Genomic DNA, 26,947 nt, shown 5'->3' with positions numbered 1-26,947 from the left:
CACCGTTAGGTAAAATAAGCATAGAAATTGGTTATAATGAGCCAGGTAGATTAAAAAAACAACAAAAAAAACCCAGGCCAGCAAAGCTGAAAATATTAATATCTCGTTTTGTTCGTTGTTAGGTAAAATAAGCATAGAAATTGGTTATCATGACCCAGGTAGATAAAAAAAAATAAGGCCAGCATGGCTGAAAATATTAATATCTTGTTTTGTTCATTGTTAAGTAAAAGCATAGAAATTGGTTATAGTGACTGGAGCATTGAAAAACCAAGATAGCAAAGCAGATAATATTAAAAGCTGGTCTTTTATTACTTGTTTACTTTGTGTATTAGGTGTTGTTTTTGTTGTTGTTATTGTTGTTCATAGCTATTAGGCTATCACCAACCCCTGCAATTGCCCACGCCAATCGGCAATGCCGTGCAGATAGCCGTGGAGTTTTTCATTCTCCACAGCACTTTTGGGGGGGCTGCATGTGGACTACATTACAGTTTTTTCCCACTACTTGTTATTTTGCCGTGGACGTTTTCTTAAGTACAGGGGTTGTATCACACTATTATTACCGTATGTTAAATGGATGCATCAGAATGTTACTTTCAGTTCAATATTCAGGAGGTTAATGTGCATATGACAAGTTGTACAATGTATTAGGTGTTGGTTTTGTTGTTGTTATTGTTGTTGATAGCCATTAGGCTATCACGCTGTTATAGTTACCGTATGCTAGATGAGTGCATCAGAATGAACATTTCACTTCAATATTCATGAGGCTGATGTGCATACGGCCAGTTGATTGGCTGAAGCCTTGCGTGCAGTGCGCTGCTGTCTGTCGAGGCGTTCATGATAATACACGAGCACCGTGCAGTAAACCGTGTCAGCAGACAGCGATGTTGTTGTCGTTACCTGTCCACAGCCAACTGTTGGGATTATTACTCTCCGTTTAGCCGCTCGCTCCTACCTAGTGCTGGCCTCGGCTCTCACTGGCTTCACTGACTGCTACTGCTACCAGTGAATGAATGCATAGAGGACCATCTATCTGTCGGGTCGGGCTCTACTTCCTTTGTTCAGTGCCACCACTGTAACTTGGCCTCTGATTCCTTGGCACAGTATCGAGTATTGCCGCACCGCGCTCTGTCGATAGGGAAGCCAGCAGAATCATCTTCTCCTGTAGGAAGTATTTTCGTACGCTATTCACCCCAAGCAGCCGATTCAATGTGTACGGCAGTGGCCGACTGTAGAACTATGGCCAGTCCTTCGGATTTTAGAATTCCATTTCCGCAAATTAGAGCACCCGATCGGAAATTCCATGACGGTTATTTATCATCGGCTTTCTCGGGCCTCAGGTCCCGGTACTGGTAAGAGATTAAACTAAATAATAATAATAACAACAGCAATCATTATTGGTAATTTTGTGAAAAATATATTTAGCCTCATAGATAGATATTAATTAGTTTTCATAAATGTGTTTTTAACTAAATAAAAGATTGTTATTATTTCAGTTATAGTAATATTTAATTCTTGTCTGTTTTTTTTCTTCAAATTATATGCATTTTTATTTGCATGTTTGACAGTTACATGTACATGTTGAATAGTTTTATTTGTACTGGAAGTGTTCCTTATATCTTGTGGTTTCAAACAAATGTACCACACAGAATTGGTGGATTTGAAAACGTAAACACACCACACAGAAATATAATTTGTGGATTTGAAAATGTAAACATATAACAGAGAAATATTTGTGGATTAGAAAATGTAAACACCACACAGAAATATCATTTGTGGATTTGAAAATATAAACACACCACACAGAATTGGTGGATTTGATAATGTAAACACCACACAGAAATATCATTTGTGTATTTGAAAATGTAAACATAGAAATATGTTGATTTGAAAATGTAAACACCACACAGAAATATCATTTGTGGATTTGAAAATGTAAACATACCAGATAGAATCGGTGGATTTACAAATGTAAACACACCACACAGAAATATTATTTGTGGATTTGAAAATGTAAACATACCAGACAGAATTGGTCGATTTGAAAATGTAAACACCACACAGAAATATCATTTGTGGATTTGAAAATGTAAACTTACAACACAGAAATATCATTTGTGGATTTGGAAGCATACATGTAAATATACCATATACAGAAATACCATAAATTTGTGGATTTGAAAACAAATACATCACACTGGCATATCAAAGGCTGTGGTATGTGTTGTCCTGTCTGGAAAAATTAATATTGTGCTTATTGGAAAAATTAATATATTCAGTAGCCGGTGATTAATCTATGTGCTCTAGTGGTGTCATTAAACAAAATACAGCTTTAGCAGGGCAATATGAATTGCTGTGTATCAGATCGATTCTGTCGGTGGCCCCTTTGGGCTATTTCTCGTTCCAGCCAGTGCTCGACAACTGGTGTAACAAAGGCCATGGTATATACTATCCTGTCTGTGGGATGGTGCATATGAAAGATCTCTTGCTGCTAATTGAAAAGAGCAGCCCATGAGGTGGCGACAGAGGGTTTCCTCTCTCTATATCTGTGTAGTCCTTAACCATATGGTCCAACACCATATAACCGTAAATAACACGTGTCGTTAAATAAAACATTTCTTTCTTTGCGGTGTGTCAGGGACTTTACAGATGGTAGTTTTTAGCCGCTGTATAAAAGCTTATTGCTGCCGGTTGAAGAGGTAATTTTTATGTTTGTTGCAAACGTTACTGGATTATAATTGCTTTAGGCAGGCTCAAAATTTCCATTGATGAACATTTTAAAAGGTGTCAAATTCTTAATTTCGAGCCGTGGTTAAACTGTTGGTGTTTTATTTTTCATCATGTGTTTCCAGGTCTATAACAGTTTAATTTTACATGAACCGATGCATAGTACCATCTTCAGTGTATGTTTTCACTACTCTGTGCACATGCTTTTCACTGATGTACGTACCACTGCTCACCTGAGCTGACCTGTTGACAGTGTATTTCTATAACAGTCCACTCACATAACATGACCCTTTGGCCTTGAACTGTGGGTAATGGATTATCACTTGGACCACTTGAAAAAGATCAATGACTGCTCTTGGACTGTAAAAGTTTGTTTTGTTTAATGACACCACTAGAGCATATTGATTATCAATCATCGGCTATTGGGTGTAAAACATTTGATATTTTTTTTACATATAGTCTTAGAGAGGAACCGTGCAACATTTTTCCATTAATAGCAAGGGATGTTTATATGCACCATCCTATAGACAGGATAACACATACCATGGCCTGTGATGTATAATAATAAGTGGGTGTTAAAGTTATGAGCTTGCCTCAACTTATTATAACATAATTTACTAAATGTAGAATGTAGACAATTACATGTACACATTGAATAAACTTGGGTGTTATCACAATTCAAAGAATCCCTTATGGATGTTAAACAATTTTAAAATCAAACTGCTCCTTGATCTTTTTTTCTTTCTTCAAATACTTTAAATATAAGTTTCAAAAATACAATTCCCCTCCCACTTCCAAATCTGATTTCCTGCAATGAAGGTCAATTTGGAAGGTCTTTGGCTGGATATGTTGTCCCAAAGGCTTTCTGTGGTCAATAGTGACATGCACAGATGTAAATATTGACCCTTGGCCTGGTCTGCAGATAACACAGGGTGCTGCCTTCTGCTACAGCAGGTGTTTTCCCATTCACAAGAAAACTGTCCAATGTTTTTCCTCATCTTCTTCAATCCAATGCTGTCCCCGTCTTCTACAGTCCAATGCTGTCCCCGTCTTCTACAGTCCAATGCTGTTCATGTATTCTACAGTCCAATACTATTCCTGTATTCTACAGTCCAATGCTGTCCCTGTCCTGTCTTCTACAATCCAATGTTTTCCCTGTCTTCTACAGTCCAATGTTTTCCCTGTCTTCTACAGTCCAATGTTGTCCCTGTCTTCTACAGTCCAGTGTTTTCCCCGTCTTCTACAGTCCAGTGTTTTCCCCGTCTTCTACAGTCCAATGGTGTCCCCGTCTTCTACAGTCCAATGTTGTCCCCGTCTTCTACAGTCCAATGTTGTCCCCGTCTTCTACAATCATCTACAGTCCAGTGTTTTCCCCGTCTTCTACAGTCCAGTGTTTTCCCCGTCTTCTACAGTCCAGTGTTTTTCCCATCATCTACAGTCCAGTGTTTTCCCCGTCTTCTACAGTCCAGTGTTTTCCCCCGTCATCTACAGTTCAGTGTTTTTCCCGTCATCTACAGTCCAGTGTTTTCCCCGTCATCTACAGTCCAGTGTTTTCCCCATCATCTACAGTCCAGTGTTTTCCCCATCATCTACAGTCCAGTGTTTTCCCCGTCTTCTACAGTCCAGTGTTTTTCCCATCATCTACAGTCCAGTGTTTTCCCCATCATCTACAGTCCAGTGTTTTCCCCGTCTTCTACAGTCCAGTGTTTTTCCCATCATCTACAGTCCAGTGTTTTCCCCCCGTCTTCTACAGTCCAGTGTTTTCCCCATCATCTACAGTCCAGTGTTTTCCCCATCTTCTACAGTCCACTGTTTTCCCCATCTTCTACAGTCCACTGTTTTCCCCGTCTTCTACAGTCCAGTGTTACAGTTGTTATTTCCCCCAGTTTTCTACAGCCCAGTGTGAACTGGTCAGCAGATGAAGTACCCGTGTCCTCAATTCCTCAGCTTCAGTCTGTTGTCCCATCCTTTTGTTAATACCAAGTTGGCCCTAACCTTGGGCTGTTACAGTTGTTTTCCCCAGTTTTCTACAGCCCAGTGTGAACTGGTCAGCGGATGAAGTACCCTTGTCTCTGAAGAGTCCTAATTATTCTGTATGCAAGTGACTGCGGGCAGAATGGGGAGATAATATTTGTACAGCAAGCATTTCGAGTCGTGTTCATATTTACTCTGTAGCTATCCATCAGCACCGTGGTGTGTTCAGTATTGACTATTAATATGCCAGTACATTGATCGCTATCAGAAACGCTTTTATTTTAATGATAGGAAAATATTTATCAAGGCTGGTGCAGAAACTCAGAACGTTATTGACTGCAGTGTTTTGTGGATGTATCTTTTAAAAACGTCTTATTTGATGTCTTTTCAGTCGGAAATTGCACGTATGTGGCTCTTTATTAAAAAACAACAATTATGCATTATTCTGTCTGTGAGGGACGGGGGGATATAGCCCACTGGTAAAGCGCTCACTTGATGTGTGGTCGGTCTGTGAGGGACGGAGGGATATAGCCCACTGGTAAAGCGCTCACTTGATGTGTGGTCGGTCTGTGAGGGACGGGGGGATATAGCCCACTGGTAAAGCGCTCACTTGACATGTGGTCGGTCTGTGAGGGACGGGGGGGGGGGGGGGTATAGCCCACTGGTAAAGCGCTCACTTGATGTGTGGTAGGATCATATTTGTAGGATGATGCATATAAAAGATTCCTTGCTACCAATGAAAAATGTATCGGGTTTCCTCTCGAATACTGCATGTCAAAATTTTATATGCATCATGCCATGCCACAGACAGCTAGGGTAGTACATATTTGTATGAAGGGATCTTTTATATGCATCATGCCATCTCACAGACAGCTAGGGTAGTACATACTTGTATGAAGGGATCTTTTATATGCACCATGCCATCCCACAGACAGCTAGGGTAGTACATATTTGTATGAAGGGATCTTTTATATGCATCATGCCATCCCACAGACAGCTAGGGTAGTACATACTTGTATGAAGGGATCTTTTATATGCATCATGCCATCCCACAGACAGCTAGGGTAGTACATACTTGTATGAAGGGATCTTTTATATGCATCATGCCATCCCACAGACAGCTAGGGTAGTACATACTTGTATGAAGGGATCTTTTATATGCATCATGCCATCCCACAGACAGCTAGGGTAGTACATACTTGTATGAAGGGATCTTTTATATGCATCATGCCATCCCACAGACAGCTAGGGTAGTACATACTTGTATGAAGGGATCTTTTATATGCATCATGCCATCCCACAGACAGCTAGGGTAGTACATATTTGTATGAAGGGATCTTTTATATGCAACATGCCATCCCACAGACAGCTAGGGTAGTACATATTTGTATGAAGGGATCTTTTATATGCATCATGCCATCCCACAGACAGCTAGGGTAGTACATATTTGTATGAAGGGATCTTTTATATGCACCATGCCATCCCACAGACAGCTAGGGTAGTACATATTTGTATGAAGGGATCTTTTATATGCATCATGCCATCCCACAGACAGCCAGGGTAGTACATACTTGTATGAAGGGATCTTTTATATGCATCATGCCATCCCACAGACAGCTAGGGTAGTACATATTTGTATGAAGGGATCTTTTATATGCATCATGCCATCCCACAGACAGCTAGGGTAGTACATATTTGTATGAAGGGATCTTTTATATGCATCATGCCATCCCACAGACAGCTAGGGTAGTACATATTTGTATGAAGGGATCTTTTATATGCATCATGCCATCCCACAGACAGCTAGGGTAGTACATATTTGATAAAACCAGTTGTGGTGCACTGACTGGAAGGAGCTATAGCCCAATCGGCCCACCGACATGAATCGATCCTAGACCGACATGCGTCAACAAGTGAGCACTTTACCACTGGGCTATGTCCACCAAAGCACATTGCCCCCTCTGTACGCCCCACCCCCTTGTTGTGGGTAAGTGCACATAAAAGACCTGTACATGTTTATCTTCATCATTATCACCAGTGGCTGTGTTTGGAATCTCTAGAAAACAGTGTGATGACTGTGCACAATGGATGTACCTTTTGATCTAAAAGTGTTTGTGGACGAAACTGAACAAACAAAGCACCCAGCAGAGTCACCTGTCGTCAGTCAATGTTGTCACCTCGGTTGACCTTGGGACACTAGTCTGTTGTAGGATGTGTGTCCCAGTAGATAAGTTTTTGTTTTTATTGTACTCCCAGTGAGGTGAACGTCCTCCGCAGTTGTTCCTCACAACCTCCTGGTCATGTTGACAGTGTTTGACCCAGATTTCACACTGCTGCTGTTTTCATTGCCATACAGTCGCTTTCCCAGATCACTAAAAATAGCTGCCGGCTTTTTTCTGTTTATGTGAAGAAGAAAAAAAGAATTTATTTTATTTTACTAGAAATGTAGAAAGGAAAGACATTTTAATGACACCTCAGCACATTTTAAACTATGGAAGAAGAAGTTTGTTTTGTTTAATGACACCACTAGAGCACATTAATTAATCATCGGCTATTAGATGTCAGACATTTGATAGTTCTAACATAGTGTCAGAGGAATCCCGCAATATTTTTCCCATTAGCAGCAAGGGCTCTTTAATATGTGCTGTAAACAGAACAGCACATACCACGGCCTTATAAAGGGTGATCAATGTTGTTAACTATCACAGGGCTCACCCTGTGTATGACCAAGTTAGCCAATTGCTAATTTTTAATCAAAGTGGCTACAACATTTAGTTTTTGGCTAATAAAATATTTCTTAAATTAACCACATTTTAATAATTTTCAAGGAAATACTCGACATACATATACATATCTCAAAATTGGCTAAACCAAAATTTACTGCAGTGTGAGCCCTGCTATCAGATCTCTCCTACCACTTAGCTATTTGGTGTCTTACATACAGACCTTTCCGTTTAAAGGGAGCTGTCACTCCGTCTCCCTGTCGCTCCATGAGACTAGTTCAAAGAATGATTTTTAGCTCCCTGTAGCAATTTTTTGTTTTTGTTTTTAAATTAGTACTACAAAAGGATTAAATGTCAGTGCACAATATGGTAATATCTTAAATTGCTCCCCATAATCAAGGGAGAATTTTAATTGTCTTCCTATAATCAAAGTTAGTGGAGAATCTTAAATGTCTCCCTATAATCAAAGTTAGGGGGAAATCTTAAATGGCTCCCATGATCTTAAGTTATGGGAGAAATTAATCATTGCCCTCAATTTTTTGTTCACAGCAAGGTATGTACATAAGATTATTTTTATTGTTTGGAGAATGTGCTGGTCATCATACTGGTATTGTATATGTTTTGATGACAGCGCTACGAAAACACGAATATCCATTACCGAGTTTGTCATAAAAGAACAATACTAGTCTACACAATGCACTGGTATTCCTTGTGTGACATGTGCATCCGATTAACTCGCACGGAGTCAACACGATGAATAGAACACCGTGTTTTCTCTTCTTTCACTCAAAGCAATGTTGGGTTTCCGCTAAAATATATCCCGTGTTTGTGTTTTGCGAAAAAAATCTGAGTCATAGAACACCTTTTTGTGACTAGTGTAAATAGTTGAGGTTAGAAATGGTACCGATCACTTGTGCAATGATGAAAACCATGAAGAAAAAGTCAATAAACGGTAAAGTAAAACATAGTAATACAGCTTCAGATGAAATTTGTTGAGAATATTGTTAACAAGTGGGGTTTTTTTTCCAACTTACATAAACAAAATTATCTGGTATAAGCTAATTCATTTGTTCCCATTTGATGCAAACAGACTATAGTCTATATACACTATGAATAATCTGCAGATGATTTTAGGTGTTTTGAAATGGGCAATATGCAGGAAATAACAGAAATACATCTATTATAACTAGACTTGTAACAGAAACCAAATTTAGCACAACACTGTCAGTCTTTTTTTTCCTTTGTTGCCAGTATCTGACCGTGACCTTGTTATTTTTCCCTTCCACACTGCTGGGTAATGAAAACTCTTCCAAGTATGAAATGCAATTACCAGCGAAATGACAACAACAGACTCTCTAGCCCGGCAGAGAACAGTTGTTCCAGCCTAACTCGGCCAATTCGGGTCACAGACCTAGATATAGTGGGATTCTTACCACTCTGGTCCATCCGCACTGTCAGTGGTTTTCCCAATGGATCTGTTGCATTCTCTTTAGCTGCACAATTGGTATATCAAAGCCTCTGGTATGTGCTATCCTGTCTGTGGGATAGTGCATATAAAAGATACGTTGCTGCATTAGGAAAAATGTAGCAGGTTTCCTCTGTTGACTACGAGTCGGAATTACCAAATGTTTGACATCCAATAGCCGATGATTAATTAATCAATGTGCTCAAACTTCTTCTCTTAAGCTGGGATCCATTCAACTGATTGGGGGTTTTCTCGTTCCAACCAGTGCACTACAACTGGTCAAAGGCTGTGGTATGTGTTTTCCTGTCTGGGAAAATGCATATAAAATGTCCCTTGCAGCTAATGGAAAAATGTGGCAGGTTTCATCTGATGACTGAGTCAGAATTACCAAATGTTTGACATTCAGTAGCCGATGATTAATTAATCAATGTGCTCTAGTGGGTGTGGTGTGTAGCCCGGTTGTAAAGTGCTCACCAGGTGCACGGTTGGTCTATAATCGATTCTCACCGGTGGACTCATTGGGCTATTTCTCCTTCCAGCCACAGCACCACGACTGGTGTATGCAAAGCTGTGGTATATGCTATCCAGCCACAGCACCGCGACTGGTGTATGCAAAGCTGTGGTATATGCTATCCAGCCAGAGCACCGCGACTGGTGTATGCAAAGCTGTGGTATATGCTATCCAGCCACAGCACCGCGACTGGTGTATGCAAAGCTGTGGCATATTCTATCCAGCCACAGCACCGCGACTGGTGTATGCAAAGCTGTGGCATATTCTATCCAGCCACAGCACCGCGACTGGTGTATGCAAAGCTGTGGCATATTCTATCCAGCCAGAGCACCGCGACTGGTGTATGCAAAGCTGTGGCATATTCTATCCAGCCACAGCACCGCGACTGGTGTATGCAAAGCTGTGGCATATGCTATCCAGCCACAGCACCACGACTGGTGTATGCAAAGCTGTGGCATATGCTATCCAGCCACAGCACCACGACTGGTGTATGCAAAGCTGTGGCATATGCTATCCAGCCACAGCACCACGACTGGTGTATGCAAAGCTGTGGCATATGCTATCCAGCCACAGCACCACGACTGGTGTATGCAAAGCTGTGGCATATGCTATCCAGCCTGTGGGATGATGAATATAAAAGTCTGCATGTTACAATTACCAACTGTTCAATAGCTGGTGATTAATAAATCAATGTGCCCTAGTGGTGTCATTAAACAAACTTTCTAGTTAGCTACATGTAGCCTATTTCCAATCCGAACATTTCAGTAATTGGTTCCTGGCTGAAAACTGGCAGTCACAGTAGTCTGTTGTGTGTGTGTGTGGAATACTAATTAATTATAACAGGGCGGAATGGGTTTTATACCATGATATTGGCAGCACCTGTCTCCTGGCTTCGGGTTGTGTCTTATCTCAAAATTGGAACTCGTATATGATTTATTTTTATTTTTATCACTTCTCATTCTCAATTGCCATCAGAATAATTGCTTGTTTTGTGAATAGTGCTGGAAAAATAATAGAACTGAAGCAAGGAAAGTCGAGTTTTGAAGAGGCAGTGCATGATCATAGGTTTGTTTATAGGACTATTTGGGGGTGGGGGTGGGTGTCGTAGGTTTATAACACTCTTTAGGAGGGGGTCATTTAGGCAGGTGCAAAATATGGATGAAGCTTATTAGTCCCTACATGTGTAACCAGAGGGGATTATAGGTTTTCTGTCCATCCTTCTGTCTGTCCAACTGTCTCACATATAGTTTTCTGTCCATCCTTCTGTCTGTCCAACTGTCTCACATATAGTTTTCCAAACAAAAAGAAAATTTGCAATGCCTTAAAAGGACATACCCTAGTTTCAACCCGTGAAAATTAACACTAACTTTAATTAATCTACAAACCTGTAATACATTTGGATAAAGTTATAATTGAGTGAAACATGAGTCTGTGACTTTGAAATGGTGAAATACCCTCTAAAAATAGACTAAAACTCAACTCCATAACACTTACTTCTCAGACGCACGTGCGATTTTAAAAATATGATAAATGCATTTTGTGATATTAAAAACACTAGGATGACCAAAAACATTTTGAATGTACAGAAATTGATAATCTAAACCCTAAAATCTAAGTAAAGTATGATTTCAGTTATCAAAAACGGCTATAATAGTAAAAAAAAAAAAAAAGCCTTAGAGCTTAAAAACTAGGGTATGTCCCTTTAAGACATTGTGCTGAAATTGTGTGTGTAGCCTTATTTTGTACAGTTACACATCAGGGCTGACATTCATGGTCACTTGCCCATCTTTGAACTTAGGAGATTTGTTGGAACTCATAGACGACATATTACACAGTACACACAAAATGCTGGTTCTTTCAATTTTACCCATTTTTAAAAATACAAATAGTTAAGTTGATGTGTTTATTACAATGGCCTGTTCAATGTTAATGCCAGGCAATCACTGAGACCATATTCTGCTGATCAAATCAAATCAAAGTTGAAGTTAAGGTTTGTTTTGTTTAATGACACCACTAGAGCACATTAATTTATTAATCATCGGCTGTTGGATGTGAAACATTTCGTCATTTTGACATAGAGAGGAAGCCCGCTACATTTTTCCATTAATAACAAGGGATCTTTTATACGCATCATCCCACAGACAGGATAGCACATACCACATTCTTTGTTATACCAGTCAGGGTGCACTGGCTGGAACGAGAAATATCCCACAGATGGGGATCGACCCAACACCGACCATGCATCAGGCGAGCGCTTTACCACTGGGCTACGTCCCGTCCCATAAATCAAATCAAATCCTAAGTCTTGTTAACGTTTGCAGTAATTTATTACTGTTATGGAAAGCATTGCAAATATTTACACGTCAGTATTTTGTGTACTTTGTGATTATTTATAGTGTCTTTTAAGTTCAAAATAATTACATCAAACAAATTTGGTGTTTAATCTTACTGATTGTTTTGGGTAGAAAACAGTTTCACTTTCTATGTGTTTTTCTCACAATGTTGGTAATAATACTAGCTTGGTTTTAAAACAAAATGTGACACATACGTGTAATATTCAGGGTTTTATCAGCTGTGTTTCTAGACTCCGATAACCGACACCATTCTCCGCCATTCTCCAAAAGGCTATGTTGTTTTATGTTCCCAATTTTGGAGTAAAAAATTCCAAATCTGAATGTAAATAATTATCATTTTTTATTGTTATATAAAGATATATTTTGAAAACGATTTGTAACTCTTAACAAACACCCCTTCCCTCCACTATAGTGTTTCATAATACAAAATAAATGTATTAATTTGACTTACATGTAGCTTTAATTAATGAGATGTTTTTGAAATGAAATTGAAAATTCCCAATTTTTGGTAAAACAACGCTCAAATTCCTAAAAGCAAAGCCATCGGTGTCAAGTCACATTTGAGAAATAAACCCCCGATGTGAGTAAAATAATTACATTTTATTTGGCCCCAAACCCATAAAGAATAGAATATGAGTAGATCTCTATTGTGTGTGTTGCATATATTATAGGCAGCCTTGCATTGAAGTACATGAAACTAAGCTGATATTTTAATACTAAAGCACTTTATCATAACAGACGTGTTGTCAATAACCCAGCTCATATAGTTTTATGTCCTGTTTTGTTCCGTGTCGCATTACGTATATGTACTTGTAGATGGATTACCCACTGTTGCTAAAGAATAAATCAATGGAAAATTCCAGAGAAAAAATTCATTAGTAGTGGAATATTTTCTGTTCTGGCTGTGAACGCCAATCAATGATGAGCCTGGGGCGGCTATTTTAAGCCCACAGAGCCGTCCCTTTTGAATCTGTCGCAAACGGAGGTGCCAATCTGAATTATCTCTTTTATTTATGAGTAGATAAAGTTTGCCAGCTCTATTGCATTTATTGGTTTGGTGGTTCTCGAGGTCAGTCGAATGTTGCATGTGTCATGTTTGTTTACATGTGTTGTGGTGTTCACAGCTTTAGAAATTAAAGGAAAGGATGGTTTGGTTTGCGACCTGTGTTATTTATGCAGAGGCAGTTACGGAACATCAACAGTCGGCAACATTTACATGAACTATGTAAATTGTATATGGGCTTTGGGGGGGGGGGGTTTGGGGGGGAGATTAGTACTAGTGTAGGGTTTTAAAAGAAACCCCCCAAAAGTTGATTAAAAAATTCCTTTCAAGATTAGTATTTTGATTCCTGTTTTAAAGAGGGTACATATTAGAACGATTCCGATTTGTACACTTGTTAATGTGTTGTTAATTGTGAATGGGGAAATAAAATATTTTTAACATCCTAGCACAGGAAAATATGATTTTATGATAATCCCAGCACAGGAAAATATGATTTTATGATAATCCCAGCACAGGAAAATATGATTTTATGATAATCCCAGCACAGGAAAATATGATTTTATGATAATCCCAGCATAGAAAAATATGATATTATAATAATCCTAGCACACAAAAATATGATTTTATGATAATCCCAGCACATGAAAATATGATTTTAGGATAATCTCAGCATAGAAAAATATGATTTTAGGATAATCCAAGCATAGGAATATATGATTTTATAATACCCCACAGTGTTCAAGATTAATGGTATCCCGATATCCCGGGGATACCAGAATTTAATTTTGGATACCAGACTTCAAGAACCCAGTATCCCACCGGGATACCATATAATACTTCATTCTCAGGTAGGATACCAGATTTTGAAATGTTAGTATCCAACTGGGATACTGCCCAAATTTTTTAATCTCGAACACTGCTCCAGGACATTATTTTTAACGACTGTTGGCAATCAATCATAAGCTATATGTTCCACATGGAATTTGCCTACAGACGGGGCAGTACATACAGTGTCCTTTGGTACTTGTACAACTGAATGGGATCACCCACAAAGCTTGGTCTTGCATAGTATCTCACACAGAAGCTCTAACCACTGACCTATATCCCGCTCCTTGTATCTGAATGTACCTAGCTGAACTTCACGAGGAGCCAAAATGTGTTCAGCTTTATTTATGTTGATAGTTAAGTTCATACTTGTGTGCTGTACCTCAAAATACAGCTGATCTATGAAAAAAACCAGCCAATTTGTAAAGTCTTGCGTTAGGTGATAGAAGATAGGTAATTACTTGTTGGTTGGTTTATCTCATGTGGCAGTCGCCCAGTTCCGCTATCCTCCAATAACTAATAGCTGCAACAGTTCCTCTTCCTGGTTTTTTTTTCTTCTGTTTTTCTTTTTTCTTTTCTTTTTTTTCTCTTTTTTGTTTTCTTTTTTTTTCTTTCTTTTTTCTTTTTTTGTTGTGGAGCTTGACATATGAAAATTCTGTGTGCCAGTTTGTTTAACACTTGAAAATGTTTTGATGAGAGAATTATTTTGAGTAAAAGCTAAACAGTTAATGGAGCTTATCTCTGATAATTGACTGTCTAAGTGTCTGTTGCTGTTTGTCAATCTGTTAAATTTTTGTACTCTGTCTCTTACGTCTTTTTGCTCACTTGCTCTCTCTCACTTTCTCTCTCTCACTATCTTTCTCTCACTATCTTTCTCTCTTTCTCTCTCTCTCTCGACCGACCTTGGTGGCGTCGTGGCAGGCCATCGGTCTACAGGCTGGTAGGTACTGGGTTCGGATCCCAGTCGAGGCATAAGATTTTTAATCCAGATACCGACTCCAAACCCTGAGTGAGTGCTCCGCAAGGCTCAATGGGTAGGTGTAAACCACTTGCACCGACCAGTGATCCATAACTGGTTCAACAAAGGCCATGGTTTGTGCTATCCTGCCTGTGGGAAGCGCTAATAAAAGATCCCTTGCTGCTAATCAGAAGAGTAGCCCATGTAGTGGCGACAGCGGGTTTTCTCTAAAAAATCTGTGTGGTCCGTAACCATATGTCTGACGCCATATAACCGTAAATAAAATGTGTTGAGTGCGTTGTTAAATGAAATATTTCTCTCTCTCTCTCTCTCTCTCTCTCTCTCTCTCTCTCTCTCTCTCTCTCTCTCTCTCTCTCTCTCTCTCTCTCTGTCTCTTTCTCTTTCTCTTTCACTCTTATCTTTTTACTCTTTCAATCTCATTCACTATATTTCTCTCACTATATTTCTTTCTCTTTTTCTCTCTCTCTCTCTGTCTATGTCTGTCTGTGTGTCTCTCTCTCTCTCTCTCTCTCTCTCTCTCTCTCTCTCTCTCTCTCGCTCTCTCTCTCTCTCTCTCTCTCTCTCTCCCTCTCTCATCCTCTTCTCTATTCTCTCTATCCCAAGCAATTGTCACATAATTTTAGTATCCTAAAGTAAGATTTGATCCATCTAACAAGTTAAAAACGACTATGAGACTGACTGCCTACTTAGACATGAATTTAATTCCGTGACAGGTTTTACAGTATGCCTCTATAGCATTACGTTAATTACTTCTTTGCCTGTAAGGTATTTTAGACATTGATTCGACAGATCAGGCTTTGGCAAATTCCTTTGTGATGGTAACCAATTATGTGTGTTTTTACAAGTCTGACGTCGTCCAGTTTAATGCTGATCAATAATGGCGATGCTTGAACCGTGCGGATATGGTCGTATCATCACGTCCTTGACGTCAGTGGCTGATCATAGGTCGGTCAGTCGGCCGTCCATCTGATTTTCAAAGAGCCAGGACACCACATCTCTGCTGAGAATGTTACTTAATTACTCTTAGCTTTGTCCATTGCACAGTTAGATCTATTGATTTTCTAACAGTCAGAACCCATTGGCTATTTTCAAATGTGTTTCCATGAAGCCAAAGCGTTATATATTTTGTGATGCTATTCAATCCTAGATTTGTCACTTGCACAAGTCTAGTTTTATGTAACTTTTGTTTCTCTTTTTTTTTTTTTTCCATTCATTAAATTTAGATCAGTGGTCAATTTACATGGTCATTTTAGGTTACACAAGACCAAATGAATGGCCTAGTTGGATTTGTTTTTGCATGACCTATAAAGGGTTAAAAGATCATTCGTCTATTTATTAATCATTGGCTATTGTACACTGATGTCAAACATTTGATAATTTTGACATATTGTCTTAGAGAGGAAACCTGCTACATGTTTCCATTAGTAGCAAGGGATCTTTTATATGCACCGTCCCACAGACAAGATAGCACATACCATGGCCTTTGATATACCAGTTGTGGTGCCCTGGATGAATCAGAGGTCTGCCTGTCAATGTGGTTTTGTAAAATCTGGAACATATTGGCCATCTTGGAATGTGTTTTCATACTGTCAATGTTGTGTCTGAGTGACTGAACTACACAGTAAATTACACAAAAACACTGACAATGATTTGGTGAAGTTATTTTCCCCAGCAGTCTATCCATTACGCTTTAACAAGGAAAATGAAAACACCACATGATGTTACTTGTTTCAGCATTCCCATCCTTACCATGTTCATAATAACAACTTGTATGCACACATTTTATGCAATTACCCCCTCAACTCTCCCTCCTCCCATAGTAACTGGCTGTCCTGTGTTTTTGTACATGTGTAAACAGGATGTTAAGATTCAGGTACAGGAAGGTGATGGTGGTTTTTAGTACATTTTGTAACATCTTCTTCCAGAGGATTGGCAGCTTGGTACTGTTGTTTAGGCATGCATCAAGTACATACATTTATTTGGTTAAAAATCAGTGTTCTGCTGTAAGCTAAAGGATGGATTTGGAGGGGGGCGATGATCTCCCCTCTGCTGCTTAAAAATATTTTGATGTTTTTCAACCTCCATAGCAAAGCTTCATCTATCAGACTGATTAAAAATGTAGTTTGTTGCACCATACACATAGACACATGTATGCATGTGTGCACACACATGAACATGCACACATGTACACATACACATATACACACGCACGCACACATACCATAATGACACAATCACTGATCAGATAGGGGGCGGGCTTTGGCTCAGTCGGTTGAGGTGCTTGCTGAATTAGGAAAAATATAGCGGGTTTGCTCTGATGACTACGCATCAAAATGACCAATAGCCGATGATTATTAAATCAGTGTGCTCTAGTGGTGTCATTAAACAAAACGAACTTTAACTTTCTTGTTTAAAACTACAAACAGATGTATCCTAGCTGTTTGAAAAGCGACCTATATCAGTGCTGAGCTTGAGCCACCCTGCCAGTGAGTAACGTTGCGGTGGCGGTGTGAAACAAAACAAACGTTTTTCTTGGAACTCCACAGCATTATGCCCTTGATAGAGGATGCCAAGTGGTGTGCCGCCGCCATGCATTGCTGGGTTTCACAAACGTGTGTGCGCGGTCACGCTTGACTGGCTTTCTGCCGCTGCACCGACTGTTCACCTACATGTAATACTTGGGCTGTGAGGTGAGCTCGAACGTGACGCGCGGATCTCGTAACCTTGCTGAAGGTTGCAACATCACGAGTCTCTGTAAGCTTGCTTATATGTACATGTACATGTATATACATGTAGAAGGTGTAGAAAATCAAAATCATGTATGTATGTATGTATCTATGTATCTATGTGTATATATATATATATATATATATATATATATATATATATATACACTATATATATATAAATATATATAATATACACACACACATATACATATATATATATATATATATATATATATATATATATATATATATACACACACACATACATACATATATATATATATATATATATATATATATATATATATATATATATATATATATATATATATATACACATAGACACACATAGACACAGACATAGACATAGACATAGACACATACACATAAACCCAGATCATAGAAAACATTTCTCTAAACTCCGTCTTAGTGACCATAACTTGAAAATTGAAACTGTCAGGCATACAAAACCATATACTCCTCTTGACCAGCGTCTCTGTGATGAATGCAATATCATTGAAGATGAATTTCATCACATTGTACAATGTAAGAAATATAAGTATCAGCGGTCAAAGTTATTTCATTTTATCTCCAACTACAACCCTTCATTTTTAAATATGACACCCAAAGAGCAGTTTATTTTTATTATGAAAAATCAGGACCCAGCCAACATAGGTGTTATTTGCAAGTTGGTTTTCCAATATAATGAATAGACTGTAGTAGTGACATACATGTATGTGTATATATGTATGTAAAAATATAGTCATTAATTGTTTGTTGATATGGCAACTTTCTAATGTTATTTTGTGCACTCTGTTCCCATGTGGAATGTTTAAATGCAATAAATTTTATCTTATCTTATCTTATCATACACATACACATACACATACACATATACATATACATACATACATACATATATATATATATATATATATATATATATATATATATATATACACACACACACACACACACATGTATGTATATATACACACTATATATATACAGTCAAACCCGCTTATTTGCATACCCTCGGTGCTGCTCGATTTTGTGCAATTAACCGGGTTAGTCGATTAACCGATAGAGTACCGACTTTCACTTTGTAACAGCCATCCAACTACAAAGTGGCATGGGAGACAGTCTAGCATAATGCGGTACTTCATACCGGAACTATTACAGTTAACACATGTCACATGCAGTTAGATATATATAAATGTAAAAAAATATATCTATCGATATATATAATTAGCATGGCGTTTTTGTTTTAATCTGCCAGACCAGAAATCATTTTCTAAAAAACCAACAACGTCCGTCACTGGGCGTCGTTTTCTAAAAACACAAACTTTGTGCATTAAAAAAAAACCCCACTGACCATCCACTAGTGTAAACAAAGTGTATTAGCCATGTAGTTAATGAGATAAACTTGAAACAACAGAACCATCAAAAAGTTCACGTTTCATCGGTGCACGTGTTTACAAAATGACGTCAGTTTCCGGAATTACCGGGCTGTTGATTGACCGAATAGAATTACGTGAACTTGTATGCATTTGCTGGTATGGTGTTCTTTCCATCCCAAAAGATACGGCAAGCTTTGGTATTATTTGTGATCCCCAAATAATGACTTTGCTATAGTTAAGCAATTAAAGTTAAGCTCGGCTAGTGAGTCGTTATCAGTTCCAGCAGTCTGCATTGCATGCATGACCGGTCTAACACAATTGACTGACCTTCATGGTGAGGTCCGACTGATTGGTGTCTAACAATATAGCAGAAACTTAGGGACGATCCATAAATAACGGTCTTTGTTATGTTTGTTTTTTTGACGACCTCCCCCACCAGTCTTTTTTTTTTCCGCTACATTTTCCGGGAAGCAAGTGATAAATCGTTTCTTTTGCGTTTAACAGATATAGCGTACACTGCATCTAATGAATAAGTGAACAACAACCCTTTCTCGGTCACATTTATTAAAAACATAACCGCCTAGGACGATTGATCTGTAATCTTTTAATTATTAACAAGGCTTCTCAACATAACGTAATAATTGATACAGAACAATGATTGCCCTGAACACGTCAATCGAATAGGGCCTCAATAATTGAGTGCGCATGCGTACAAGCGCACAGGCGGTACTTCTAAAAATAATAGTCGGAGAGTTACTTGTTATTGAGATGGCCTCTGATTAACAGCAATATATTGCAAACAAAACATTAGGTCTTAGGTTTATTCAACTTAATTATGTCATTCTTAAATCTTGTAGTCGGGTATTGTGATTCACCAGTAGTAACGTGCACACCATCTCATTTGCATGTCACACGTCGACTCTGTAAACAGCGATTACACTTACAGTCGGCTTACCACACAGTGAGCTCAAACAAAACAGATTAATCGGTGATTTATTTGAGTTTTTTTGCCAAAGTTTGATAGACATTCTCAGTCATTTGTGACATTAATTTAGCACCAAAAAAAACAAAAAAAATCGTTATTTATATGTGCAAATAACCGATATATAGCCTGTAGTCTGTGCAATTAACCGGATGTTTTGTAGTGTTATAAGGGCAAATGGTTCCGTGTTGGGTGAAAATAGTCGATTAACCGAATTATGCTATAAACCGATGTGCAAATAAGTGGAGTTGACTGTATATATATATATAAATTTTACCTCTTATTTGGTTTAAAATTGCGATGTGATTGTGGGGAAATTATTTAGGTTCCATCCTAAAGTAGATTTGTAGTAAAAATTGTACCCAAAGTATGTGATTGTCTGTGCTATTTTTGTTTTGCTTACAATAGCACTGTTTGTATGCTGTTTTGATAAGTTCAAGTACACTGTTCGTATTGATGTGAATTTAAAATATTTTTAATAGCTTATGGGTTTCTTTATGTCAGCATGTTGAAAGATGGGTCTGTCATAAAACGACAATTAGAATGTGTTGAGTGCAGTACTGTCAAATAAAACATTTCTTTCTCGTGTTTCCTTGTGTCAGTTAGCTAACATATATGTCATGCTATATTTAACTTCATCATCAATTCACCGTGACAGGTTGTTATTGTTAGTAACTTCAGTTATTATTGTCCATTCTATTTCTAATATTAATGTTGGATTCTATTTTTACCCTTTGGACTACTTTATTCTACCGTAACCATTGTTGACGTATGTATATAGACATACACAGGGTTTCTGCCAGAGGGTAAAATAGGTATGGTGCCATACCCAAATTCTTTTGCATATATTTTGTTTTAAGTTAACCTATCGACAAAATTAATTACTCTTATCATTACTGTATGGGTTTCTTAACCCGAACCCTAAACAACCCATTTTCTTTCTGGGGGAGGCGCCCCCCCCCCCCCCCCCCCCCCCTATACTGTTGACTAGTTGCATTCAATTCTATAGTGCCATACACAAAAATGTCTTTCTGACAGAAACACTGATACATTATTACATAGAATTTAAACCTTTGATATATACTTCATTCTCCAGTAAATAATCACATGGGTATTGGGACCTGAGGAGGCATTATCGTCATCGTCATCAAATACCCACCCACTCCTGAAACCAGAAATAAATAAAGATTATTACAGGAGCTTGTGTGTCATACTGATTTTACGAAACGAGTGTCAGGATTTTCATAAAATCCGTAAGACTCACACGCTAGTGTAATAATTTCTTTATTATCCATATTATTATTGTAAATTGTTTATGAATAACAAGGGCCGTCTCAAAATGTTTCAACCACAACTAGAAGAAGAGGACGAAATAATGTCATATTTCATAAGTACAATCTAATCTAGGCTAGGACTGGAGAAGCAGCATCATGTTATGATGTCGCTTCCCAAAATTACGTCATTACACTTATTACATGTGTGCTTCGTATGATTATTATTAACCCGGTTATTTTGAACCATGTGGGTAATAAAATTTAAAAAGAAATCTAACATTTGGAAAATATACTTTTAGAATGCTGTTGTGAACAATCCATCAAACTGTTCATTTATTATGACCAGTTACACTTATTCAGATTAACAGGTTGTTTTGTTTAACAACAACACTAGAGCACATTCATTTATTAATCATCGGCTATTGGCAATTTTGACATATATAGTCTTAGGAAACCAGCTACATTTTTCTATGAGAGGCAAGAGTTCTTTAAGGGTTTACGTTAGCAAGGGTTTACATGCAGAGGGTCTGGTTTAGAGAGTTTCCACTATATGTGCATTTCATCATGAATATAGGTTGTTGGATTAATTAATTAATGTCGTTATAAAGATAATTGTGTTGCATGTAACATAATTTTAAGACAATTATACCCTTGTATTTTTCAGTGGTTCCAACACTGTTGCCATCGACAACAAGATTGAACAGGCGATGGTAAGCTTTTATGGATTTCTGTGTTGTTTTTAAAATTTATTTCTGTTTCTTTATTGTGGACTAGAGTAAGTATATAGCAAAATAAAATTAGTTTAAATATGTCATAAAAAGAACAAATTATAAGGGGGAAAAATAACGACATTGAATTTAAAACTGATTATTTATTATATACAGTACTGATTATTAAATTAATTTATTTTTCTAAGCAGTGTAAATTACGTTATAAAACTAGAATTATGCTAACAATAGAACGTTAGGCTGATTCATTCAACACATGCAGGGATTGTTGGGATTTCCCCAGGAAATGGGAGAAGCAGGCACTCAGAATAGAACTGGAAATTCCCGTTGTTTGTAGTTATTGATCCAGATTCTTCTTAGACATGTACAGGTCAAAGTTCAAGAGCTGTTATTCTTGTCAAAGTAAGCCAGCTATACCAGGGTTTTCCCCGCCAGCTGCCTGATGCTTATCAGGGAAGTTTATATTCTTGCCATTCTAAATATTAAAGAATTTGTCAAAACTGAAATACATATATCTAGTATTTAGCACCTTTTGTTGTAAAGTGTTTAGTGTGCAAATTGGTCTGTGGAGTAATAGTAAATGTGTTAACAGCATTTTCACATGTGCATGTAATTAACTTGTTTTTGTGATCAATTAGTGCCTACCTGTAATTAGCAGTGTACTTAATTAGCACATCAGTTGGTTTTGTCAAAATACCTTTCTGTCAGCAATTTATAGAAACAATCAGACATTTAAATACAAAAGTAAAGTACAGTAGTTAAGATTGATTGACAATTATATGGCCGCTAGTTTGAATTTTATTTATTAGGGTGAATTATATATTTAATGTGGTTCACATTCAAAATATTTATTTATTATAGTTACATATCCAACTGGACGGGACTATAGGTTTTGTCTCTGTTCTGTCTGTCTGTCTGTCTGTCTTTCTCTCGGCCATTTATCCAACTGTCCCACATATAGTTTTCCTCACTTTTTTTCAACAGTGCTGGAAGATACCGAATTGAAATTTTGTGTCTAGCTTTATCATGTACCATTACAGATCAAGTTCGACTTTCATGATGATTTAACCATTTTTCACAGAGTTATGACCCTTGAACTTTGGGCCTCGTAAGGGACATGCATTGCTATTGCTTTAGCAGTACTCTCAGAACACTTGCTTTGATATACTAGTTTGGTTTGTTGTTATTTTCATGATGATTTAACCATTTTACACAGAGTTATGGCCCTTGAACTTTGGGCCTCGTAAGGGACATGCATTGCTATTGCTTTAGCAGTACTCTCAGAACACTTGCTTTGATATACTAGTTTGGTTTGTTGTTATTTTCATGATGATTTAACCATTTTACACAGAGTTATGGCCCTTGAACTTTGGGCCTCGTAAGGGACATGCATTGCTATTGCTTTAGCAGTACTCTCAGAACACTTGCTTTGATATACTAGTTTGGTTTGTTGTTATTTTCATGATGATTTAACCATTTTACACAGAGTTATGACCCTTGAACTTTGGGCCTCGTAAGGGACATGCATTGCTATTGCTTTAGCAGTACTCTCAGAACACTTGCTTTGATATACTAGTTTGGTTTGTTGTTATTTTCATGATGATTTAACCATTTTACACAGAGTTATGACCCTTGAACTTTGGGCCTCGTAAGGGACATGCATTGCTATTGCTTTAGCAGTACTCTCAGAACACTTGCTTTGATATACTAGTTTGGTTTGTTGTTATTTTCATGGACAGATGAGCACTTTAGAATTAGCCTACATGTGTAATCAAAGACTTTTCCTATAAATAAATAAACAATTGCTGTATGAACAAATAAAGAACTGGCCTGTAAATATATAAAGAATTGCCTTATAAACAAATAAAGAACTGGCCTGTAAATATATAAAGAATTGGCTTATAAACAAATAAAGAACTGACCTATAAACATATAAAGAATTGCCTTATAAACAAATAAAGAACTGGCCTGTAAATATATAAAGAATTGCCTTATAAACAAATAAAGAACTGACCTATAAACATATAAAGAATTGCCTTATAAACAAATAAAGAACTGGCCTGTAAATATATAAAGAATTGCCTTATAAACAAATAAAGAACTGGCCTGTAAATATATAAAGAATTGCCTTATAAACAAATAAAGAACTGGCCTGTAAATATATAAAGAATTGGCTTATAAACAAATAAAGAACTGACTTATAAACATATAAAGAATTGACTTAAAAACAAATAAACTAGATCAGGGTTTTTGCCAGAAAGATATTTTTGGGTATGGTGCTATGGAATTGAATATTTACAATGTGTGTGCTGAATGATGGGGTTAAGTTTAGGGTTAGGGTTAAGAAAATCGTACAGTAGTGATAAGAGTCATTAATTTTTTCAAAAGGTTAACTTAAAAAATGAAAGAATCTGCAAATACATTTGGGTATGGCACCATACCCGTTTTACACTATGGCAGAAACCCTGTATATGTGTATGAACTATTTTATGAACTTTCATCCTGGAAATGCATTGAGTTTGTTTTGTTTAATGACACCACAGTGCTAGAGCAAATTGATTATTAATCTTCGGCTACTGGATGTCAGACATGTAATTTTGACATATAGTCTTAGAAAGGAAACCTGCTACTTTTTTTCCATTAGTAGCAGACAGGATACACATACCACGGCCTTTGATATACCAGTCATGGTGCACAGGCTAGAACAAGTACTAGAACCCACCGATCCCAAACAGACCGCGCATCAAGCGAATGCTTTACCACTGGGCTACATCTCGCCCCACAAATGCATTAAAATTGAATAAAACTTGATAACATTGTATTAAAATTTTAGTTTTTCGCCCATTCAGTGCTAGAGAACTCGTCCTCCATAGTAGAGCATTATTACTACTATGCAGCACATTGATTAAACAGCAGGTTGAGTGCTAATTAAAGTTTCATGGCCTTCAGTGTTGCAATACTGATAAAGAAAATTATTTTTCACACTAATTTTGAATGATTGGAAAACTACAGGAGGGAGTGTCGGCCAATTTAAATAACAAAGAAAGAGGATGAAGCTCTTGTGTTGCATAATCACATGTAGACCGTGAAATGTTGTCAGCCATTGTCGGTCGTGTAGAAGAACGGTTTATTGATTTTTCGGTTTTACCTGTCAGTTCTTTGTGTAGGAGTTCTTCATGTCACGTTGAACTCAGAGCTATAAACAATGTTGTTGTTTGTTTTGTTTAACAACACCACTAGAGCACATTTGTTTTATTAATCATCGGCTGTTGAATGTTAAACTTTTGGGGGGTTTTGACATATACATGCAGTCTCAGAATTGAAATTGCTCAATTATTCCATTTGTAGCTAGGGATCTTTTATATGCACCATCCCATAGACAGGATAGCACATACCACGGCCTTTAATATACCAGTCGTGGGGCACTGGCTAGAATGAGAAATGGGCCAACCAATGGGGATCGATCCTAGGTGACCCGGGCATCAAGTGAGCGCTTTACCACTGGGTAACGTCCCATCCTTAGATATAAAGAAATTGCTGGAATTTTCTGTTTCACAAATAAGGTTTTTAAATTTGTCTTTAGTCTTTTTATCTAAGTATGATTCTTATTTTCTCTTATTCTGTATGCAGTGTCACAGTTATTATATGTGAACACTTAATTTACAATTAGTCATAGTTTAATAGTGCTGAAGATGTCATTAAACAAAAAGAAATCTTTCCTTTTTTTGAGAATAAATGTATACCGTTTGTTTTGATGAACGACGCCATTATAGCACATTGATTGATTAATTACTGATACTGGCTGTTGGGTGTAGTTCCATTCAAAATGTGATTACCTTAACCTTAACTGGATACGCCCAAGCTGGAGGAAAATAAATTTAAATTAAACTGTAAAATGTACAATCTATTTTTGACCACAACAGGATCTTTATTTTACGTGGAAATCAGCTTCTAATCTTACATTTCATCACAGAATTACAATTAAGCAGTGGTATTATGTAACTAAGTATGCCGTTATATTGCACACGTTCTTTGTGTGGTGACCTCATCTTACATGTGTGGCGGAAGTATTGTTTTCCGTGTACAGGTACCTAATTATACAATGGGAATTCTCCTTTCTTTTTCCTAAGCAGTTGTCAGTTACTATATATGGTATATGGGCGTTTCCCCAGTCCCTGTTGGCTGACACAAGTAGGAGGAGTTTTCTTTGTAAAAATGGGTGGAGCTACTACATAAACATGTCTGTCACCGGAACTGAAACCGCCTGTTGTGACAGAGTGTATGTATATATAGAGAGCTGTTTTATAGCCAGTGAGACCATTACGTAGCTGTTCTTCATTGCTAGCCAGTTGTGTTGTTGTTGTCGCTGTCAGTCAGTCGGTCGTGTCACAGTTAAACATGAGCGTGTCTATGTTAACCGGGTTGTCTGCTTCACTAGCTCAGAGCTTGCGCGTGCCTTCCGATCCAAGGTACACAAGCACCAGTTCATTCCAGGGAATCGATTTCAGTATTATTGTAAGTAGATTACGCAATTCAGTATTATTGTAAGTAAATTACGATTTCAGTATTATTGTAAGTAAATTACGATTTCAGTATTATTGTAAGTAAATTACGATTTCAGTATTATTGTAAGTAAATTACGATTTCAGTATTATTGTAAGTAGATTACGCAATTCAGTATTTACCTTCAGACACGTAGTCTGTTAGGGTTCAAGCATACTGTAGTGGGCACACCTGTACATCAGGGCCCCGTTCCATGAAGCGATCTTAGCCCTAAGATCAACTTAAGTGCATAGGGTAGGTACGCGCTTACGGTAATCTTAGGGCTAAGATCAACTTAAGTGCATAGGGTAGCTACGCGCTTAAGGTAATCTTAGGGCTAAGATCAACTTAAGTGCATAGGGTAGCTACGCGCTTACGGTAATCTTAGGGCTAAAGATCAACTTAAGTGCATAGGGTAGCTACGCGCTTACGGTAATCTTAGGGCTAAGATCAACTTAAGTGCATAGGGTAGCTACGCGCTTACGGTAATCTTAGGGCTAAGATCAACTTAAGTGCATAGGGTAGCTACGCGCTTACGGTAATCTTAGGGCTAAGATCAACTTAAGTGCATAGGGTAGCTACGCGCTTACGGTAATCTTAGGGCTAAGATCAACTTAAGTGCATAGGGTAGCTACGCGCTTACGGTAATCTTAGGGCTAAGATCAACTTAAGTGCATAGGGTAGCTACGCGCTTACGGTAATCTTAGGGCTAAAGATCAACTTAAGTGCATAGG

General features: G+C 37.7%; 1 protein-coding gene across 1 annotated transcript in view; it reads left to right on the top strand.

Annotated features, from left to right (window-relative positions):
* LOC121375797 (TSC22 domain family protein 1-like) overlaps positions 1–26,947 on the top strand; it is a 106,293-nt gene that overhangs the window by 63,896 nt on the left and 15,450 nt on the right. Inside the window, exon 2 of the mRNA XM_041503452.1 lies at positions 21,608–21,653. Within this exon, the coding sequence (XP_041359386.1) occupies positions 21,608–21,653 (46 nt within the window). The remainder of the gene's footprint in view (positions 1–21,607; positions 21,654–26,947) is intronic.

Source organism: Gigantopelta aegis, chromosome 1 (assembly GCF_016097555.1).
Source record: "Gigantopelta aegis isolate Gae_Host chromosome 1, Gae_host_genome, whole genome shotgun sequence".
Lineage (NCBI taxonomy): Eukaryota > Metazoa > Mollusca > Gastropoda > Neomphalida > Peltospiridae > Gigantopelta > Gigantopelta aegis.
Note: the sequence above shows the minus strand (reverse complement) of the source record. Positions and strands in the feature narration are given on the sequence as shown.